Source organism: Quercus robur, chromosome 12 (genome assembly GCF_932294415.1).
Source record: "Quercus robur chromosome 12, dhQueRobu3.1, whole genome shotgun sequence".
Classification (NCBI taxonomy): Eukaryota; Viridiplantae; Streptophyta; class Magnoliopsida; order Fagales; family Fagaceae; genus Quercus; species Quercus robur.
Window position 1 is genome coordinate 36,628,112 of NC_065545.1, and position 21,684 is coordinate 36,649,795.

The 21,684-nt window shown below is 29.8% G+C and overlaps 1 protein-coding gene across 1 annotated transcript; it reads right to left on the minus strand.

The window, feature by feature from the left end:
• Nucleotides 1-529: 529 nt before the first annotated feature.
• LOC126709294 (FCS-Like Zinc finger 2) lies at nucleotides 530-2,046 on the minus strand. Its single transcript, XM_050409481.1, has 2 exons — nucleotides 1,450-2,046; nucleotides 530-1,112 (listed from the first exon to the last, which is right to left on the minus strand). Exons 1-2 carry the CDS (start codon nucleotides 1,791-1,793, stop codon nucleotides 923-925), a joined length of 534 nt encoding a protein of 177 aa, XP_050265438.1. The 5' UTR covers nucleotides 1,794-2,046; the 3' UTR covers nucleotides 530-922.
• Nucleotides 2,047-21,684: the final 19,638 nt, after the last annotated feature.

Genomic DNA, 21,684 nt, shown 5'->3' on the forward strand with positions numbered 1-21,684 from the left:
GCACACAAAAGGCTCAAACAAACTAATAAGGCATGGGCTACAGACAAAAATCATCACAATGAGAGCGAGCATCATCAATGACGTTACCACCTAAAGCAGCCAAATTCCTATGCAAAATCACCTCTCTCTTTGGGCTTTTTAATTTTAGAAAACAGGTTGTTTGTCCAATTCATGATTAAAAACTATGACAAAAACCCATTCCCCTGTCAAGATATTATTTTACTTTTTGAATTAAAGACTGTTTTAAAGGTTAATGATTTAAATTTATATACAGAAGAAATTCCGTGGAAACGTCTGCACCGGATTCTGGTTGCTGACTCTGTTCCTAGAAAGCAACAATTATACTTTTTACCCCACATATGCTTTTTCCCAATTCAACACTTTCTTTGCTTTTTGTGGGTGCTTTTCTACGAGTACTTTCCTAATTCGCCGCTAGGCCCTCTTTTTCCGGTTTACCAGGAAAACTCCACCACAACACCTCTCTCTCTCTCACACACACACACATACACACTTCAAAGTGAATTCAAAAGAAAAAAAAGCTCACCAGCGAGTAATAATAACAAGGAACTTTCCTGGTTACAATTCTTCACTCAAAAGGCTGAAGCTTTTGCATTACTAGATATTTAACAGGAAATTATATATATAATTAACATTATAAAAAAAAAAAAAAAAAAAACCCAAAGAGCTAGTCCCATGGAGCAGGTGATGCAAGCGACCAAACACACTTTCTCCTACTAATTACGATTCACAGTTTCAACATACACAAAATTCTCAAATGGGTCTCTTTCTTCTTCTTGTATCTCCGCCCTATTTCTCTTCCTAAAACACAAGGCATAATTTTTTTTTTATACTTCTCATTTCTTTTTCTGGTAATATATTGTGGTAGGTCCACATCTTTGTTTTTTTTGTTTGGTTAATATACTTAAGCGGCTGCAACAGTGCTTGTACGTAAAGGGTAGTTCTTCTGGGTTTTGTTTGGGGAAGTGGACTCTCTCTGTTGCTTTTTCCTCAACGCCTTCATTGAGGAAGAAAGATTCCAGTTCTTCTCCTTTGCTTCATCTATTTCTATTTGTTCATGTCTGCACTCTTCACTACAGAATGGAGTGTCACCTCTGCAAAAAACCAAACTTTTCATTAGTAACCCATTAATCACGCCAAAGAATTAGACCCATCTTAGTATTTCAGATCCCAATTAGTGGGAAAGAAAAGGTTACAAATTTTACTTTCAACCAAGAAATTTGGAGAAATTCTAATTCCAATTTTTTTACGTTTTAACTAGTGCCAAAAGGTAAAGGTTGTTCTTTTTATTCCCAATAAAGACTACAAGATCATAATTTCCAAAAATAAATCAGAGTAGACCAACAAAAATACAAATGTGAATCTTTTATTTCCAAAAAGAAAGAAACTTGATTAATATAACAATAAGAAAGAAAGAAAGAAGTGGCTAACCTGTACATGAAGATGTCTTTGTTATCCCCAAGTGGTTTCTTGCAAAGAAAACAGGCTTCCAAGAAATGGGGTTGGTGATCCTCGAATCTTGCATCATAGAACCTAGGCCCAGCAGATCTCGGAGACAAAGCCGAGAGGTTTCTCAAACTACCCCTCCTACTAATATTATACGAGGCACTGTAACACAGTGTCCTAGAGAAGAAAGGGTGGTTTTGGTTGTGACTATGGTGGGTATGATTATGCTGGTTCCCAGTTCCAGAGATCCCAGCTTCCATGTCTGCCAAAGAAGCCAACCCATAATCTTCCTCGATGAAACAAGGCCTCCTTGTACTTGTGGACTCCATCAATTAACAAAAAAGATATCGTGTATGTGCGGTTCTAAAACACTAGCAATTTTTTTTTAGTGCGTGTGTTTTGGGGTTTTTTCTGTTGTTCTTGTTTTCTCTTTGGGGTCTAAAATGTGTTCTAGAGAGAGAGAGAGAGAGAGATAAAGCGAGAGAGAGATGGAGTGGAAGATATGGAAGGCAGATGGGTTATAAAGAGAAGTTGGTGAAGACTATGAGACAGAGAGAGAGTGAGAAACTACGGGCAGGTTTCTCTAGAATCCGTGCAGGTGAATCCATTGGCCCAAAATACCTGCATCTCTAAGTTCTTTTTTTTTTTTAAATATATATATTTGGTTATAAATTAATTGTTATTTAATCACCACTATCTTGTCCAAAAAATACGATAATGCCAAAAGAGTAGGAGAGATGTGAATCATTATTGACATAGACTTAGTGGCATTTGTTGTGGTTTATCGGGGTTAATGAGGGTAAAAATGTAAGATGGATGATATTCTCGTCATGGGGACCAAAAACTTCCACTCTCCTAGCATGTAGCCCCCACTCGCGACCAAACTGCACATGATCACACTCAGCTCCTTTTTTTTTTCCTTTTTAAAACTCAGATCTCTACGTTCTAACGTCAAGATCGTAGTAGGGAAATAAACCTGGGTCCACGCTCGTACTATGCGCGTAAACGTAACGTTCACACCTCCCTTGGTCCCAAAGTCTTCCCCTTAGTCACTTCCTCAATCCTCACCTTGCTCGTTAAGTAAAACAATTAAGAAAAATGCTACCAACACAACAACAAAGTACACATTAGTGACATTACCACAACTAGTCACAATTAATTCACCTCCAAAAATTAAATACAAACGCGTTCTTTTTAAAATTTTATGAACCAAAAGAGAACATTGTTTGCAACTTTTCATATTATTAAATTAATATTAATTATAGATTATATATACATGTGAATAATGTGATATTTTTATTTCCATTTTTCATATTTACATGAAAAACTCGCTATACATAATTCATTTTAATACAAAAATATTTATTTTTCACCCACATAAGACTTTTAGTAATGTTGAAGGGTAATTTTTTCATTTAAAAAAAAATCAAGAATGGAAAAAACAATTAATCAGTTAGTTACTAAAATAATTTGTATAAGAGCATTTTATATTATTATGATTGATATTTTTAAATATAATGCTTTCAATAATATGATAAACAAATCAATTTTTTTTTTTTTTTTTTTTGAAAACGGGTAAACAAATCAAATTTTGAGCATACCTTAAAACATAAATGTCTAACTCTCAAGAATTTTAATTATTGTAAGTTTAAAACTCTAAAATATCCATAACTCTCATGGTTTATAATTCCCAGCAACCAAATAGAGCCTAATACTTTTCTATATGGTTTAAATTATTAATTTTTTTCACAAGTTTTTTTTTTTTTTTTTGGGTTAACAATTAACTGATAGTGTTATTGGTGACCTTTCTCAAAGAATTTCGCTACCATACTCTAAGGAAGCAGTTGAAGCATTAGCTATTAGAAAAACTGATATCTTTGCTATGACATTAGCATTTTTGATACTATTGTTGAAGGCGATGTAGAGGTGATCATTAAAACTTTGAAAGTTAAGGAGGTGGATCATCCAATATATGACCATATTTTGAAAGATCCCTTTCACTCTTCTTGAATTTTCGTTCGATGACTTTCCTTTATGTCAAGAAATTAAGTAATTTAGTTGCCCACTATCTAGCTGAACATGCAAAGTTTAGTGAAAAGCTTCAAATTTGGATTAAATCCATCCCTAATGACATAGCTCATCTTGTGATTCATGATTCATTGTAATTTTTTTTTCTCCTTTTTAATAAATGACCCCTGATGTTTGCTTTCTCAAAAAAATAAAAATTACTGGGAGGATTTAAATCCAAGTTCTCCTCATCTAAAAGATCATACAGTAGAATTGGGTTACAACGTTATCTAACCTTTTTTCACAAATTATTTCCACCAATTTTATTGGAAAAAAAAAAAACACCATTTAATTTGGACCTTAAAAATAAACCTTTTATCCCATGTTTCTATCTTGTTTTATTTTATTATCAAAGAAAGGATAACAAAAATATAGGGCAAAAAAAAAAAAAAAAAAAACCCACGCGCTAGAATGCAAGTGATAGTTTCACAAATCCGAGCTACCAAACAGTACCAGTACCATCGCTCCAAAACCCACGGCCTCACTTTTTCCTCCCACCTTGTTTCTCACTCAAAACCCACCCCTATTCTCACTCCTTCTTAATTTAGCAAAAAAATAAAGTAGTACCTCTCCTCAAAAATCTTACATCACACACTCTCTATTACTGTACCCCACTTTTCCAAGATTCTTTTGTCGTTTTCCTCCAACCCCACACCTTGGCCCCACCCACCTCCTCGAAACCAACAAAACCACTGGCCCCACCATCCCCGTGATGACGATTATGACTGGTGGGCCTTCATTACTGGTTTTTAGGCTTTCCGATTAATTAACCTTACAAAATACAAAATATCATAAAAATATTTAACAATTTTTCTTTTGTTTTTTTTGGTTAAACACAATTTTATTCTTCATAGTACATACAAAAGTTTTTTTCTTAATAATTTTATAATTTTAAGTGGTTTACTGTATGCGATGAGCACAATTGACACTAATCGACTTATCATTTATTTTCTGTCTCTATTACTTGCACTCTACCACTTTAATAATTATAAAAATTTATTTTTAACTATTCGTAGAGTTGATAAAGAATGAATAAACTCAATACAAATCATTAAAAACCAATTAATTTAATTATTATCACTCTAGTAACATTGAATAATTACAAAGAAACAACCCAATTTTACAATCTAATGGTTTACACATTGCAATCTATCTTTCACGATCACACGGAAAAGTACAAAATTTTCAGTGTGAAAATGGTCGTGTGTTTAAATATTTTATGCCACACATCACTTTACGATGCTTACTTATAATGGCATGGGTCAATAAATTGTGAAATTAAGTGTAAAAAATGGTGAAATAACGCAAATATACAATCTAATGGTTTACCCATTATAATTTATCTTTCACAATCATATAAGCCAACAAATTGTAAAAGTACAAAATTTTGAGTGTGAAAATGGTCGTATGTTTAAATATTTTATGCCACACATCACTTTACGATACTTACCAATGATGGCAATAGTCAACAAATTGTGAAATTAAGCATAAAAAATGGTGAAATAACCCAATTATACAATCTAATGGTTTACCCGTTACAATTTATCTTTCACAATCATACAAGCTAACAAATTGTAAAAGTACAAAATTTTGAGTGTGAAAATGGTCGTATGTTTAAATATTTTATGCCACACATCACTTTACGATACTTACCAATGATGGCAAAAGTCAACAAATTGTGAAATTAAGCGTGAAACATGGTGAAACAACCCAATTTTACAATATAATGGTTTACCCATTACAATCTATCTTTCACAATCGCATGAGTCAACAAATTGTAAAAATACAAAATTTTGAGTGTCAAAATAGTCATCTAGGTATGAAAATGGTCGTGTGTTTAGATATTTAGGATCCGTTTAATAATTTTATTTTAGTAACATTATTTATATTTTTTAAAAATACATATAGATAAAAAAATTATAAATATACATATAATATTGTTTAAATAACAGTAACATCACTTTACAATGCTTACTTATAATGGCACGAATCAACCGATTGTAAAATTAAGTGTGAAAAATGGTGGGGTTTAAAAGCGGACTGGCATTTTGGGGATTTGATGATTACGCTCCCCAACCCCAAAACCGAAGCTCTTTTTCCAAGGCTTTTGTAATCTTGTTCCCCAACTCACACAACTGCCCGTTTGCCCGTGGGGTCCGGGCAGCACCCTCCAAATCTGCCCGTTCAGCTCTTTTTACACGTGTGCTGTAATGCTGGGTACCACCGCAGCACCTTGCACAATTACTCTACACGCCACGTGGCTTGCAACGGACAAAAGCAATTACGTCCGCTCAGTCATGTTCAAAGATGCTCCCTCTGATTTCTCATTTCTTTTTCTTTTCTTTTTCTGATGCGATTCCTGCAATCTTAACCCTTCGATTTAATTACTCCTCCTTGAGATCCCGTCCATTTCCTTCTAGAACTCCCTTTCACTTTCAGTCAATTTTGTACTATCTGTAATTTAATTTTTCTCCTTCAAAAGAAGAAGAAGCATAGTTGGTGAATTTTGAAGTGGACTGTATTTATTTTGAGGTGGAATGGTCATTTAAAGTACCTTTTATTTTTAATGCTGTTTGGACTTGAACCACCGTCCAATGCTATCATCTAGACACCTATTGGGTGACAATTAAATCAAAGTTGGTGTTACATTGATTCACTATCCTATCAACCCAAAAAAAAAAAAAAGAAATATAAAAAAGAAAGAAAAAGATACACTATTGTACTACTAACCAAAACTAAGAATTATTGAATATTTCATAAGTATTATAAATGTGTATTTTTTCTTCTCATATGAATTGTGAGTCTCATTATAAATTTAATTAGTGAAACTTATAGTTACATGAGAGAATCGAAGAAATATATACATATCCTAATCATTAAAAAAAATGCGTGTAAAATTTGAATTTCATACAAGAATTACAAAAAGCTTTTGATTTAAAAATATGTATTATCACCAGGAGAATTTGCTAAGTACACTTTACTTGACAATAAATATGTATCAACAAGTTCACTAATAAAGATTGGGTGCATACATTATTTACGAGACTTCCCTTACACAAAGTTAGACTATATGTATTTATGCATGTTTTCCTCTTGTTAGTAATTGCAGACTCTTACCTTGTGTTTTCAAAGATACTTATTGCCACAAGTTAATTTGTCGATCACAAAACCATTTTCTTGGTCACTTTAGGTTTTCTTAAGATTTGATGTTGTCTATATGGTTTCAATAGAAAGTCCAACACAAATGCTGTGAAAAACCATTTTTTTCCCAAGGTTTAGTTCTGCCTTCTTCTTTTTCACAATTATTAAAGTTGAAATGAGATTTAAATACAAGTAGGGTTTGGGTTTAAGGTGACTATAAACATAGTTTTGAAATGAATTAAACATTTGAAATTTCTATAACAGGGTCTTAGAAGACCAAGGGTCCAAGAGTCTACCGACACTTTTTATCTAAATCATCATTCTTGCACAATGGAACTCTATCTCTCTCAACCGAGGTCTTCAGTCTTGCACGATGATTTGAAGTTTTAGCATTCAACTCATTTGTACACCCATACTTATTACAAAGTACGAAAGTCAAATTAAAAATAAATTTTTATGGAATTAATTAGCAAACACTAAAAATCCTAACCGATGTTATTCTATACTTTGAAATTATTGATCCTCCTTTACTTAATGTTGGCTTCATTAAGTAAAATTCATGACTTTGTTTACTAGGAGGAAAACGAGTATTTTAGGTGGATATAAATATAATTAAAGGTTCTATGGTTTATCTTCCCCCCCCCCCCCCAAAAAAAAAAAAAAAAAGTTCTACTGTTTATATCGATATTCACTGGATTTTAAACAGTATACGTAGTACAAATTATTTGTGTCATTTTTTTTTGAAGCCATGTCAATTTCAATATAGAAAAGTTAAAGAAAATAATATTTTAGATGGATTAAAATAACCTTTTGTGTGATTCCTGATTAACATGACGAAAATCCAAAGAATAATTGAATATAGTCAAACCAAAACCTGCCTAGGGTTGGAGGCGAAGGAAACAAAGTTGTCTCAATTACCTCACTATTACAAATGGTTAAAGTTGTTGACTAAACTCAAATATATTTAAGGTCGTGCCAATAATAGTTTAAAGCCCCAAGAATTATTTAATTATTTTAGCAAACCCAAATTTGTAGAATTAACTATTTTTCAACCAAGTCTACGTCACAGAGGTCTATGTGTCTTCATAAGAAATTTTACAAATTGTTTATATGGGTTGAAAGGCAATCAAACATTGATCAACTTTGAGTTTTAGAGTATTTATCAGTTGTTCAGCGAAAAAATAGTGTATTTATCAGTTGAATGGATTACTCAGTAGATTGCGTATCCTCAAGAACCCCAAGTTGGAGTCAAAGTTTGGCTCTGTATTTTCTCAAAAGCACAGTATAGGTGAATTTTTGCTGGTTTATAAACACTACCGCGGGCTTCTGTAGAATTCTTGAAGCATCGCCCACTGAAATTTTGATACGTGTGATAGTCTTGTAAAAACTGACATCATCTAGAATTAATATACAACTTTGATGCCATGAAAACATGGGGTTTTGAATGCATCTGAATAGAAAATAGGATTTTATTTTTAAGTCATTTTCAAGGACATTGTTATCATACTTTCACTGGACATTTCATGGAGAATAATATATATATATATATATATATTTATATATATAAGTGCAGACAATACTAATATTCTTAGCATTTAATCATCACTTAAAATGCATATTTTCAAAAGAAAGAAAAAAAGATTATCACCAATGTACTGATATTTATGTACATAATTTGACTTCATTTCTTTGGAAAAGTTATAAATAAAAAAAAAAATAAAAAAAAAATAAAAAACAAATATGGAATGCTAACACATTAATTGTGGCCTTAGGACACTCTTGGTTTTTTTTTTTTTTTTGAATAAAATGTTTAAGTATCTTATATAGTATAATAATAAAGTAGTTTATTGATCTATTTACAATCTTAGTTTTTACTTTTTAACGATTTAATTTTATTTAATTGCGATATATTGAATTTTTTTTTTAATGTTTAAACAACTTCTAGTCCACTACCATAGTCCATCATTTTATGTTGCGGTAAAGATGTGGTCCTGGAATTATTATTGCTGAAATGGAATGAATTATGATAGTGCTAACATTGGCACATGCGACTTGTACTCGAAGATGATGGACACGAAAAAGGCTTTAAAAAGTTATGATTTGATTCTCATGAAATGTCCTGAAAGTGGAAAATGCTGTCATAATTTTGATAATTTATTTTAATTAGTAATGACCTTTTCAGGTAAAGTTCTTGTCATCATAAGTTATATACCTTTATGGTATGTTTGATTTGGTATGAAAAAATAGCAAATAAAAAAAATTTTAATTTTTCTTCTTGTGTGTTTGGTAGGTATAATGAATAAGTGGAGAGATGTTTTTTTTTTTTGGGTTTAAAATAAATATGAGATAATAAAAAATATAATTTGTATAATTAAATTTACTTTCATACTTTTATTACATTAAAAAAATTAATAATTTGTAAGAAAAAAACTAACATTTGGGTAGGTAAAAAAAAACTGTGGGTTAAAAAATACAATAACAATGCACATACACAATCTACCTCCATTTTCTTCCCAAATTAGGGAGCTGAGATTTAGGTTGGCTTAGAGATTTAATACTCGAGCCCCACCAAAATCCAACCCCCCATCCCCTCCCAACCAAACAACATTCTAAATAATTTTCCTCCCTATCTTTCCTCTTATCTTTCCATCCTCTCCCAAATCACCATAACCAAACACAATGTTACTGACATGTTGCTAAAGCCTAACCCTATGACATCCTTCCCTCTCTTCCCCCTCCATCTCCCTCCATTTCAAACATACCCTAAGTATTCTGGTACTTTAGGCGGGTAACTGTTTTTTCTAAAAATAAATTTAGAAATATGTACCTTAGGGAGAAAATCAAAATTTAAATCTTAGGGAGCAAATCAAAATGACCCTAAACTTGAAAGATGTACTTTACACTTTAGTTTGAATTTAATAATTCCTTTTCAACAATCAAATAATTTCTCTCTATTTGGGTGCTTGTTTCCATTAGGAAAGGATATAGAATTAATATTGAAATGAGATAAAATAAAATAGAAATTCGTTGAAAAGTATATTTGAAAAAATAAGTAAAAAAAAAAATATATAAAGTTTTATTTTTCCCTTAAATTTTGGGTGAAAAAAATTAGACATGCTGCTGCGTATGCCTTAAGTTAGCCACAAATAAACTTCTATAAAAGATGTGGTAATCATTTTTGAGTTTAAAGAGTCTACACATTTCACAGTCATTTTCTTTCTTTTGCGAGAGGAATATATTTTGTTTAATTTCTTTCCACAAGTTATTATTGTGTCCAGACATCATGATGCTTTACAGTCACAGGCTCATAGCCTCTCACTTTCAGTTCTTAAAGGTCTAGTATATCCTGTTTAAATAGCTTAATTAATACATGAAATATGAAACCAAGGGAAATTAATTCAAATGGAATCGTTTCCAAGAATAATTTGAAGAAAATCGATGATTCTCCTTTTGTTTTTTACAATTATGAAGATATTCTACGAATTGATTGGCACAACTGGACATGCATGGAACCAAGGGAAATTTCTGTAATATTGTATAGGAGGAAGGCTTGACACTTGAAACAATTCCATCAAACTTCAGAATTTCCACGTTTCACATACTTATTACTTTGTTGACAAACTATGGAGCTGCTCAAAAGTGAGTCAGTCACATTACATAAGCTCACATTCAATTTTTCTTTTTGCATTCCACAAACAATTGCAAACTTTTTAATTTTTATTTATTTATTTTGCAATAATAGGAATTGAAACAAACAACTTTTCACTTCCCTTCAGAATATATTCACTCGTAATCTCAAGAAATTGTTCAGTACATAACGGGAGGACGATCATGTGGTCCTGCTAAATACATAATTTAAAAAAAAAAAATTATAAATTTTTATTTTTAAAGAGTTCAAATAATCACTGAAACTCATTAATGATTTATGTTCCCACGCACTAGAAGGTTTCATCATCTGCTCAATATTTCTCGGTTCTTTTATGATTGCAACTTTTACGTTGTAGAAGTAAATGGCTATGAGTAGTGCGAGAAATTATAAGGTCCTTGTAATGTACAAGTGATGTGGTCTATCATTCTAGTAAAAGACTCCAATTTGTTTAAATTTGTGAAGTTTTAAATATAAACTGAATACTGACTCAACAATTTTAAATAGGTGGGAGTCTTTTATTGGAATGGTGAACAAATGATGTGATCTACCATGAGAACGTTATAATTTCTTGAGTAGTGGACCATTTTTTTTTATAGGATGAGCAGTGGAAAATTATTTTAACATAGATTCACTATCTTTTTACTTTTTATTTTTTATATCACTCAGTTTTTTTTTTTTTTTTTGAGAAATAATTACAACATGATGTTAATTTCACAGTTCAAATTCTTTCTCCTATAGATTCTCAAGCATTTTGTACATGGGGAGGTGCCTATTCAACTACAAAGCCTTTGGCTATATCACTCACAGTTGATCATATTAAATTGTGGTAAATTTTTTGACACAAATTGTGTCCCTAAGGGCCTGTATGATTTGAGTAAAAAATGGGTGTATTTTGTATTCATTTTCATCTTTTGTGGGACCTACCATTAAAAAACTTATTTAGTTTTGTATTAAAAAAAAAGATTTGAATACAAAAATTGAATATAATTTTTTGGTATTTTTATTTTTTTTAAATGAATATAGTGGCATTTTCATTAAAAAAAATCAAATTTGTGGGTTGCACTATCACTCATTTGTCATGTCAAAGAACACTCTTTTTCCCTATTTATTGGTGGTTGTCATAAAAAAAAAAGTGAAGGGAAAGACAAAACATAAAATGATACCAAACAAAAAAATAAATGGAAACAAAAAATGAGTAGAAGATTTAAGTATAGAAAATGAATACAATCTCAACACAAACCAAATAGCCCTAAACTTTCTGTAATGTTTTATTTTTGTCATATCTGATACTTGGTAATAGACTAATATAAATAGTGCAACATGGTTCAAAATTACTGATTTTACACAGTGATTACAAGATTTACAAGGGGCTTAACTTTCCATGAGACTTCTTTTGACTCAACTACCATTCTCTTTTATTGAGATTTCTTCCATCAGTATGCACTTGTTGAAAAAAAAAAGATGCGTGCTTTTACCAAACATTATTTACAACTTGGAATGGAAGTTCAATTTGTCTTTGAACTATGAATTGCTGTGGCGTGTAGTTGACACATTCAGATGATGTGCAATTTGTTATCTTTTCAAATCTCCCTACTTCACATCATGCATTTCTAATTTTTAATGAATGTCCTATCAAATAAACACCTTACCTACGCAAACCTAAGCATTCATGCTATGCTACAATTTTTACCAGTTGATTGTAACAACTCCATCTTAAGATTCATTTTGAAATTAACCCAAGGTAAAACTAGTGAACTTACTCTTTTGGACGACGAGGTTGGGTTTAGTGCACAAGACATGGACAAGGGATAATTATTTGCTATGCGTTCAAATTTCAACAAATGTACTGGATTCCAGTCAATTCTTTCTTTTAATACCTTTTGAAAATTACCAAGTAAGTGAATCCCACCACTCCAAAACTTTTGAAAATCAATGGGCATAAATGCATATGGAATCCTAGTATGACATCTGCAACCAATCTTTCTAGAAAAGAATTGAATGAGAACTTTTCTAAGGGCATGCTTGATTCAGTTTATATTTCATTCTGGAAGAGGATGTGTAATTTTTTAAAGAATAAAGTTTCTCTTCAAACTCCTTATATACCTCTATATTGAGTGTAAATTTTGAAAATCTAACGGTTAGATTACATGTTCTTATTATATTCTTCATGCATGTAAAATTTCAAGAAGATCAGAGATCAATTGCTATCTCATCAAACAAATATTAAAATTTCAAATTTTCATGATCTAAAATTGTGTATAAAAAATAAGTTTATTAATCGAATAGTAAATAATATCTAATTTGAACGAAATTTGATATGTATATTAAGAACATAAGGAATATAAAATTCAACAATTAAATTTTTAAAATTCACAAAATAAAAAAGATATATAAGAAATTTTTTTAAGCATCACCCAATCATTCACATTTATACTTTTATATAATCAACAAAATAAACTTATCCAAACACGTATAGGCCTTGTCAAATAACTTCTCCTTTTATAATTTATGTTATATTACTTGTCATATTTATTTTGTTTTAACGGAAGTGATGATTATTCTACCTAGAGAAATGTGATTAGTACGTACTCACCGATTTGTTTATAAGTGATGTCACATTTTAAACGTGGTATAATTTTATCAGGGGTGAATGGGTGATCATATAAACACCAATAACACAATTTATTTATATGTATATTTTATTAAATATCGTCCACACGCTATTTCTTTAATTAAGCACAAGTTAAAGTAGAATAGATAGAATCGACTTGCTGTTATATAATTAAATACTTTCCTCTCCTTTAAAAAGTAAAAACATTACAAACTAATCATCCCGAATTATAACACAAAATCATTGCATATATAGACACAGACGATTAGATTTAACATCAATCCATGATAACTACTCTTTTAAAATACATCAACGATTTTTTTTTTTTTCGGCTGTACGGTTCAAATTTAAATCGTTTATTTAACAATATCATTAATTGTCTGATAAAAAATAAAAAATAAAAAATAAATCATTAGTTGAGTTGATTGAAACAAAACACGTCACAAAATCACCATCTTGAAATTAACAAGTAAATCACAATAATTAAAAAACGCTGAACCTTTTTACTTTATATAAAACAAAAAAAAGAAAAAAAAAAAAACAAGGTTTAATCATCCTTGATTAGCACCAAAATAAATTATCATATGAGCGGGTAAAGAAACCATTTCACTTTTTATGGGTCATATTAATGAATAGCATAAGGATATGAGTTAAAATCAATAAAAACTCAATTATAAACTGTAATGCATACTTAAAAAAAAAATACTAGTTAATAATTCATTAAAATTTTTTTTAAAGAATCAAATCTACTGTGTACTTGGCAAAAATTAAAAAGCTAACTTATTTTACTATTCGGTTTATTTTTGCTATTATTTATAAGTCATATTGCACTTTTTGATACTATTAATGGATTCTACTGTATTATTTCAGTTCACTTTTACTTTTATCTACAATTTTTTTTTTTGTATAAATATATGTAAATAGTTTAACTTTATTTTTTGAACAAATATGTACAAAACAATTATTTAATATAAAACATCAAATACATCTTAATCATTAGAGCTTTCCATTAGGAAATATTTTTTGAAATATTTTTTTGGTAATTTTTTTTACAATTTTTATCTTTTTCATAAAAATGAGATACTATTAAAATTTTCCTCTACCGGCAACCCTTTGTTAAATAAAAATGTCAAAAAGAATAAAGATAATGATTAAAGAAGATCAAGAGGATTTGATCCCGGATTTAAACCCAATAATTTTTTCGCACCACAATTATTGGGTACACTTACACACCACACCATCGATAAACTTCCATTATGAAACACGCAATTCGAGAAAAGCGTGGGTGTGAAACCAACAGTTTGGAGTGTAAAATAAGACACCTTTAAAATTATGAAAGAGAGGTTAAAGTTAAAGAAGGAAAAGAGAAGTGAACTTCTCCGACTGTGGTGGAAAAGAACGCCAATGGTCCAGAAAATTCCTCGTTCTCTCCCGCACAATGTTCGAGGCCTTTAAACTAAAGTACCACAAACAAACAAACAAGCATGGCTCTGCCACGTGGACTGTTTTTGTTCTCCCACGTTTGTTTCCGAAGCACCGGACATGTCCTTGAACGCGAAACCACTCTGGCTTTTTTCTGAGCCGTTGGTTTTTTTTTTTTTTGCCTGATGGCTGTCTCTTTTTACTTCAATTTTTATTAAAAATTAATTAGTTTCTTAGTTTAATAATAAACAACTAAGGTTAAGAGCCGACATTATAGATTGAGACTCTCTAAATTTTTTTAAATTAATATATAGGTCCACTATAATATACAATCTAATTTTTTTAAGATATAATAGGTTAAAGTGAGAATATTATGAAATTGTTGTAAATTTTGTTGCACCCATACCATACTCAAATTTAAAAGAAAAACAATGTTAATGAATGTTTTAAGTGTATTGGTTTAAAAAATAATTTTAGAATTTTTTATGAGAAAAGAAAAAATATTTAATTTTTGACAGATTTTTTATAGTTTTCATGAAAATGATATTAAATTTTTTTTTAAATAACTTATTAAATATTATTCTAAGAACACTTATAATGGTTATGTTTCAACTTGTAAGTAGTGCATAAATTGACATAACATGTTCAAGTAACCTTAACAAATCCATTAAAGTATTGAAATCCAATCACATTGAAGAGAGGTGTGTTTGGTTTTAAATTTCCAAATTTTTAATTGTCAAATTATTTTTTTAAATAAAAAAATTCCTTTCTTTCATCAGACTTCTCGTTTTATGCAACCCAAGAAACCTTGCTTTTGATTTTGGTACAAGTAATAAATTAAACTAATTTATTAATACAAGAGCACCTTTGGAATAACAATAAGTTCATAAATTAATCTTCCACTATGTTTATACTATGGTATCAAAACTTTTTTTATTTTAAATTTATTATTAACAAAACCATTTTAGGAAGCCTCCAGTCATGGGGTTTGAAGATTCCCAGCAAGCACCATAAAAGTTTGAGTTTGACAGTCACGTACGGAGCAAAATGTGACACACGTCCACAGCTTGTAGTTAAATCAAAAAACTTTCTGACATAACATAAATCAACTAAACTATTTTTATAGTTCAACTAAAAAAAACTAAACTATTTTTATCTTATTTTATGTTTTCGAGGTCGAAATCAACTCAACTAATGTATGTGGACGTCTTGTCTTGTGCAGATATTTTCTTTTTGCTGAGGTAGGGTGGAACTGAACAATATATTTATATTTTTTTAAAAAAGATTTTTATATTATTAAACTATACTTTTAATGTTCTGAGTTCTATAGGGTCCAGAATCAATGGCTTTTTACACGTAAAAGAATGGAGAAGTAGAAATATATATACTATTCGTGCGGTACTGGTGCACTAGAATCATCGGAGTTTGGGTTGTTAATTAGGAAATTACTTGCCGGATGCCTTTACTTTTTCTTTTTTTTTTTTTTTTTTTTTTTTCCCTTTGACAGAGAATTCAAATTGTTCTGTCCTACTGTCTAAAACTTCTTGTTTGTAATAACAATTTGGATTCTAGCTATTTCCTTCAATAAAAAAATATCTATTTCATCTCTTTTTGTGCACTAAGATTTGAGGAGGTAAGTAGGCTGAATTTGTTTAAATTTTTTAAAAATAGAATGTCTGTTTAATTTTTTTTTTAAATATAACGGATAAGGAGGAAAATATGTTGAATTTGTTTAAATTTTAAAAATAATAAAAGATAAAAAGACAATAAATTGCTAAGAACATGGGTTTAGTAGAATGTTATTGGTGAGGCAATAAAGTAATTTCAGTGATTAGTTTAAATTAAAACTAATAACTACTAACCACTTTTGATTTGTTGTGAAAATGTCGTAAACGTAGTACTTTTCAAAATTATGAGTTTTTATTTTATGAATTTGTTTCCCTTAATTAAAAACTAGTAAGTGAATAGGGAGAGCATATTTTGGGATATTCAAGACTTAGAGTGACTTAAATAGCTTAAAAGTCTCTTAATCATATAGATGGATATAGAAGGATAGAAAATCAATTTTATTAAGATCCCTACAAAAACCCATCTTCTTGAAATGGCCTTAATTATTAAGTTATTTTATAGTATATATTTGTTTAAAACCTTATTTTTTTTTTATTATAATAATATTTGTACTTTATCTATTTTGATGCATTTTAATTAAATAATAAATTTACTAAATGAAAAAAATATATATTAATGAGATCAGTTTCATGTAGTTAATGAGTCTTAGGTGAGAAGTTAGATTCTCTCTCCAAAAAAAAAAAAAAAAAGTGAGAAGTTAGGGTTTTAGTGAAAACCAACATCTTACACGAGAGAAGTCCTTATTAATTTATAAGTAATTTGAAACTATTTAGGTGTCTTATGCACGGAGAATTTGTCTAGTGATCATTTTGACCATTTTTCTTTCAAAATATTTGTTTTAATTCTTTATATTTGATTTTGTTTTCATATTGATGTTGTGTCATTACCATCAATTTTTGTTAGTAATTTTGCCTATAACAATTAAACTTCTCCATTCCATATTTTGCAACGTTGAGAAACTGTATTTATGAGATAGTTAAACATTAAGGCATTTAATAGTCAATTACTAACTAAAGTGGACAACGGTGCCAATGAAAACCAAAAAAAAAAAAAAAAGTGAAAATGATATGATACGTAAAATGTTAAAATACAAACAATTACAAACTTTAAAATGTAAAAATGTATTTAATTTTTTTTTAAAAGAATTTTAACTTATAAGATCTGTTCTTAATGTTTGTTTTTTATCATCGATCAAGACACCTATTAATTTTTGATGTAAGTAAAGATTGAATTCTAAATTTTTTATTTAATGACAAAAAATTTTATTAATTAAATTAATTGAAACCTTAAGGACATAATTTGTAAAAGCAACAACACTCCTGCTGTTTAAAAACCATGGGTGATTATTGTTATTCACGATGGGCTGATTAATGGTTATGTTGAATGAATTATGTTAGGAAAGATGGCAGAAGCCGATTGTCATTATCACGAGATGGTTAATTTATAGCTTTGAAAGAAAAGGAAACGAGCTTTATTAAAGTGTGATTTGATTCTTATATGAAATAATTGAGCTATGAAATGACAATCTCGTTATTTTAATCAAAGCTCCTTTATTTTCTGAAGTAATCAAAGTCCTTTAAGTGCTGTTCTGTTCTACCTAAACTTTAATTTAATGACATGCTCCTAAAGTGCGAGATTTGTTGTAATTGTTGGCCGACTTAGGGTCTGTTTAGGATCCGGTTATTTTGTTGAAATTAAAATTTTTTTGTTGAAAGTACTATAGATAAAGATAAAAATTAGTTGAAATAGTATAGCAGAATCCATAAATAGTTCCAAAAAGTATAGTGGGACCTCGTTATTTTAATCAAAGCTCCTTTATTTTCTGAAGTAATCAAAGTCCTTTAAGTGTTGTTCTGTTCTACCTAAACTTTAATTTAATGACATGCTCCTAAAGTGCAAGATTTGTTGTAATTGTTGGCCGACTAAGTGTCTGTTTAGGATCCGCTTATTTTGTTAAAATTAAATTTTTTTTGCTAAAAGTATTGTAGATAAAGATAAAAATTAGCTGAAATAGTATAGCGGGATTCATAAATAGTTTTAAAAAGTATAGTAGGACCATGAATAGTAGCAAAATTAAGCTCAATAGTAAAATAAACTAACTTTTTAATTTGGAATCAAACGCATACTAATAATCTAATGCCCTAATTTGGTTCTCTTTCTCATTATTTTTCTTTTAAACAAAATTTTTTATACTGTTAATTGTCTCCTCCCATTAAAAAAAAAAAAAGGAATATATTGTCATTATCTTTATTAAATATTAATAGCCTTACTCTTTAATGATCTTTCTTTTCTTTCAAAAAGAGAAGTATGGAATTTAATAAAAATAAAAATGATATCAACATTTCTTCTCTTTCAAAATAAGAAATAAGAAATTTTCTAAAGATGATAATATATTGGTTTATTTTGTGTAAACAATAATAACTTAAAAGGTCTAATTTAGTGTAAAGTTATAGTTATCTAAGGCTTTACACTGTGAGTATTGTAAACCGTTAGGTCAAACTACGTAATTTTCATGTTCTCTCTCTCCAATATTTATTGGTATCACTTTAATTTTTTAAAAATTCAATCCAAAATAAATAAGAAATTTAAAGGACTAATGAAACTTATAATTCATCCATCATTTGACAAAAAAAAGAAAAAGAAAAAAGAAACACATCATACTAATGCTTTTTTTTTTTGTGGGCATATCATATTAACATTATTTATTTATTTTGCCAGTATATCATATTAACATATTCTTATTTCTTAACTCATTGGTTTGCATATTTTCCTCAAAAAAAGTTGGAAATATTAATTTTCCTTTCTCTTTTTATAACTACTATTATTTTTCCTTGTGCTTTCGGATATTGAGAGGAAGTCAGGCTATATTATTCACTTTTCAGGATAGCAATTTCATATGTACAACTTATAGTAGCTGCTAGTGGATATTAAAAAAAGAAAGAAAGAATTAAAGTTAAGTGTTTTTTTTTTCCCTCCTTTTGGCTATGTGTAGTCGATTAGTAATTATTCAAATAGAGACATTATTATAAGGAATGCAAAGACTTTAGAGTTCTGGACTCTTCTGTTGAGCAAGTGGAATGTAAAAGCCCACGGATTTGTCATAGTCATTAGCTGGGCCACTAATCAACTTGTCCTTCTAGGGGATTTTTTTAAAAGTGATATATATGGCTTTCACACTCGTTTTCTGATGTTTTTATAAGTCCTTTTTTTTTTCTTTATTTGTTAACTTTCTTTTTGCTTACGGAACAGGAAAGTTTTTCTCTTTGATTATTTGGGTAGATGCTTTTCTCTAATTTTGTTTTTTTCCTTCTCGAACTGTTGAATTCTCGGAAGACTACTTCATTGCTAGTTATCATGATATGATAGACTGACAATCATGTTATCGGACCACAACATAAGCCTCTGGTTTCCAAATTAAAACAAAATTAAATAAAAAAAGAGAGAAAAAGATAAGTCACTGTCTTGAAGAAAATTTGGTGCATATATGCCAATGACACAACTACACCTCTTATTTTCTACCATTCATCCCCATAGGTCAATATAAGATTTTATCTAATGGATATTGTAAGTCGCAACAAATGTTTATCAAGTTAAAATAGGGTGGATATTAATAACTAGATCATAATTTTATTTTTATTTTTTTTGGTTGAATGAAAAATGAGGTTTTTAGTGTGGGCTCATCAACCTCACGTCATGTGACGATAATGGGTAATATCACATGTATCACATAGGCCTTATTGGGGCAATCGCTCGAATTGCTCCTCTCTAGGTGCTAGGACAAGGACTCTGAACTCCTACCATCAAGTCACACTTCGTGTGGTAACTGGACCATAAAAATTAAAGTTTCCAAGTTTTTGGATTCAAAATATGGTATAGTCTAGCCCCCGGATTGGTTGAAAGGTAAACGAGCAAGAGCATCTTGTGGTCCTCTCTCTCTCTCACTTAAAAAAATAAAACACTTCATGGGTGTGGTCCGTGGTATGGAGTGGAGCTGTAAGCAACCTTCAACCCAACACACACACGAACACTACATGAGACCATTTGGAAAATAAAAAGGCAATCATGTTACTAATAAATGATATTTTAACGCGAGAATATCCACAAAAATGATAGAATATTTTGTTTTAATTATTATTATAATAAATTCGATAGTACAATGAGAGAGTAGGGATTTGCATCCTGAATGTTTCTATTGAAAATACTTGAAGGCCATAGTTGAGCTACAATGTTTTCCTCACCCAGGTCCACAAATTTTCATCCTTTAAATTTTGGAGGAAAATCGAGGAGAAATGAGATTCCAAATATTAAATTACACATTTACCCCTCAAAGTGGCCATCCAAATCAAGCGAGTCATGAACTCATGATTAGTTTCCCTATTTTGTTGACATCCTATTATATGCGTTGGTCCTGCATCAACGGGTAGAGGATCCATCTAGAACGCGAGTTTTGTTTTGTATATATATTGTCTTCTTTTTTTAATTTGTGTGTGGGTATTTTATATGAGAAATCATTTGTGTAATTTTTTTTTTTTAAATTTGATCGATATACTTATAAATATATTTAATATGTTTGTGGGAAATAAAATAAAATAAAGAATTATAATCTTTTATATAATAGGAGCATGAGAGTAAATTCATTTGAATTACATTTTTCATTCTCTCATTTTTCTTCCCAACCAAATACACATAGTGGAAAATAGAATTTTCTATCCTCCCAGTATTTTCCATCCCTCTACTTTTTCATCTCTTCAACCAAACGGAGCCTTAGCAACTCATACCAGTGCATGGGCCAGGTTGAGAAATTCCTAATCCAATATGTTAGAATTATATAGTTAAATTATTAAATTTATTATATTTCAATAGTTTAAGTTTTTGGGACAATCAGTAATTTAATATGGTATCATGGCAAGAGGTATAGGTTGTGCATACATATTTCATGTCTTATAAATTTTTTTTATCAACTATTTAAACACCTTTTTACATAATATGCCTAAATTATATTTCAAATTTTCAAATACATTAAAAATTATTTATCAAAATACCAAAATCAATCAAACAAAAAATTAAATAAGGCTAATAAAATAAATTTATATATATGATTAAATAGAATGATAAAACTATCACTATGAATCCAACCTAATCTAAGGTTCAAAATAGAATTTCAAGCCAACCCAACCTATGAAATACTAACTTTATAGATCTAAGCTAGGTTAATTTGTCAGGTTGATGGGTTGGATGCATTGCACAATGCCGTCTTGAAGTGGTATCCCAAGCGCACCATACCATGCTTTGGTCTTTATACTATTTGTAAATATTGTTAATGATAACATTGATTAATTAAATATTTCTAATAAATTGAGTTTCTCGAGGACTTTGAAGATTTCTTACTAAATCATATATTATTATAGCCATGAGGGCAAAATGATAAACGTGTTAAATATTATTGTGTGATTTACCTAGTGAAGCAATTAGCTTGTGACAAAATCTATGCTCGGCTGCTCAAATGCTTCTGGGATGTGCTTTTGGAGTCACCTAGTGAAGGGCTAGGCTAGGAATGTGCAGCCCTTAAAAGTTCCTAAGATAATTGTTTATTTCATTGAGCGGCCATAACATAGCGAATTGGAAGTTTTTTTTTTTCTTTTTTTTGAGAAACGACTTGGAAGGTGAATGATATGCTTGATTTGAAATGTTGGTTCATTTT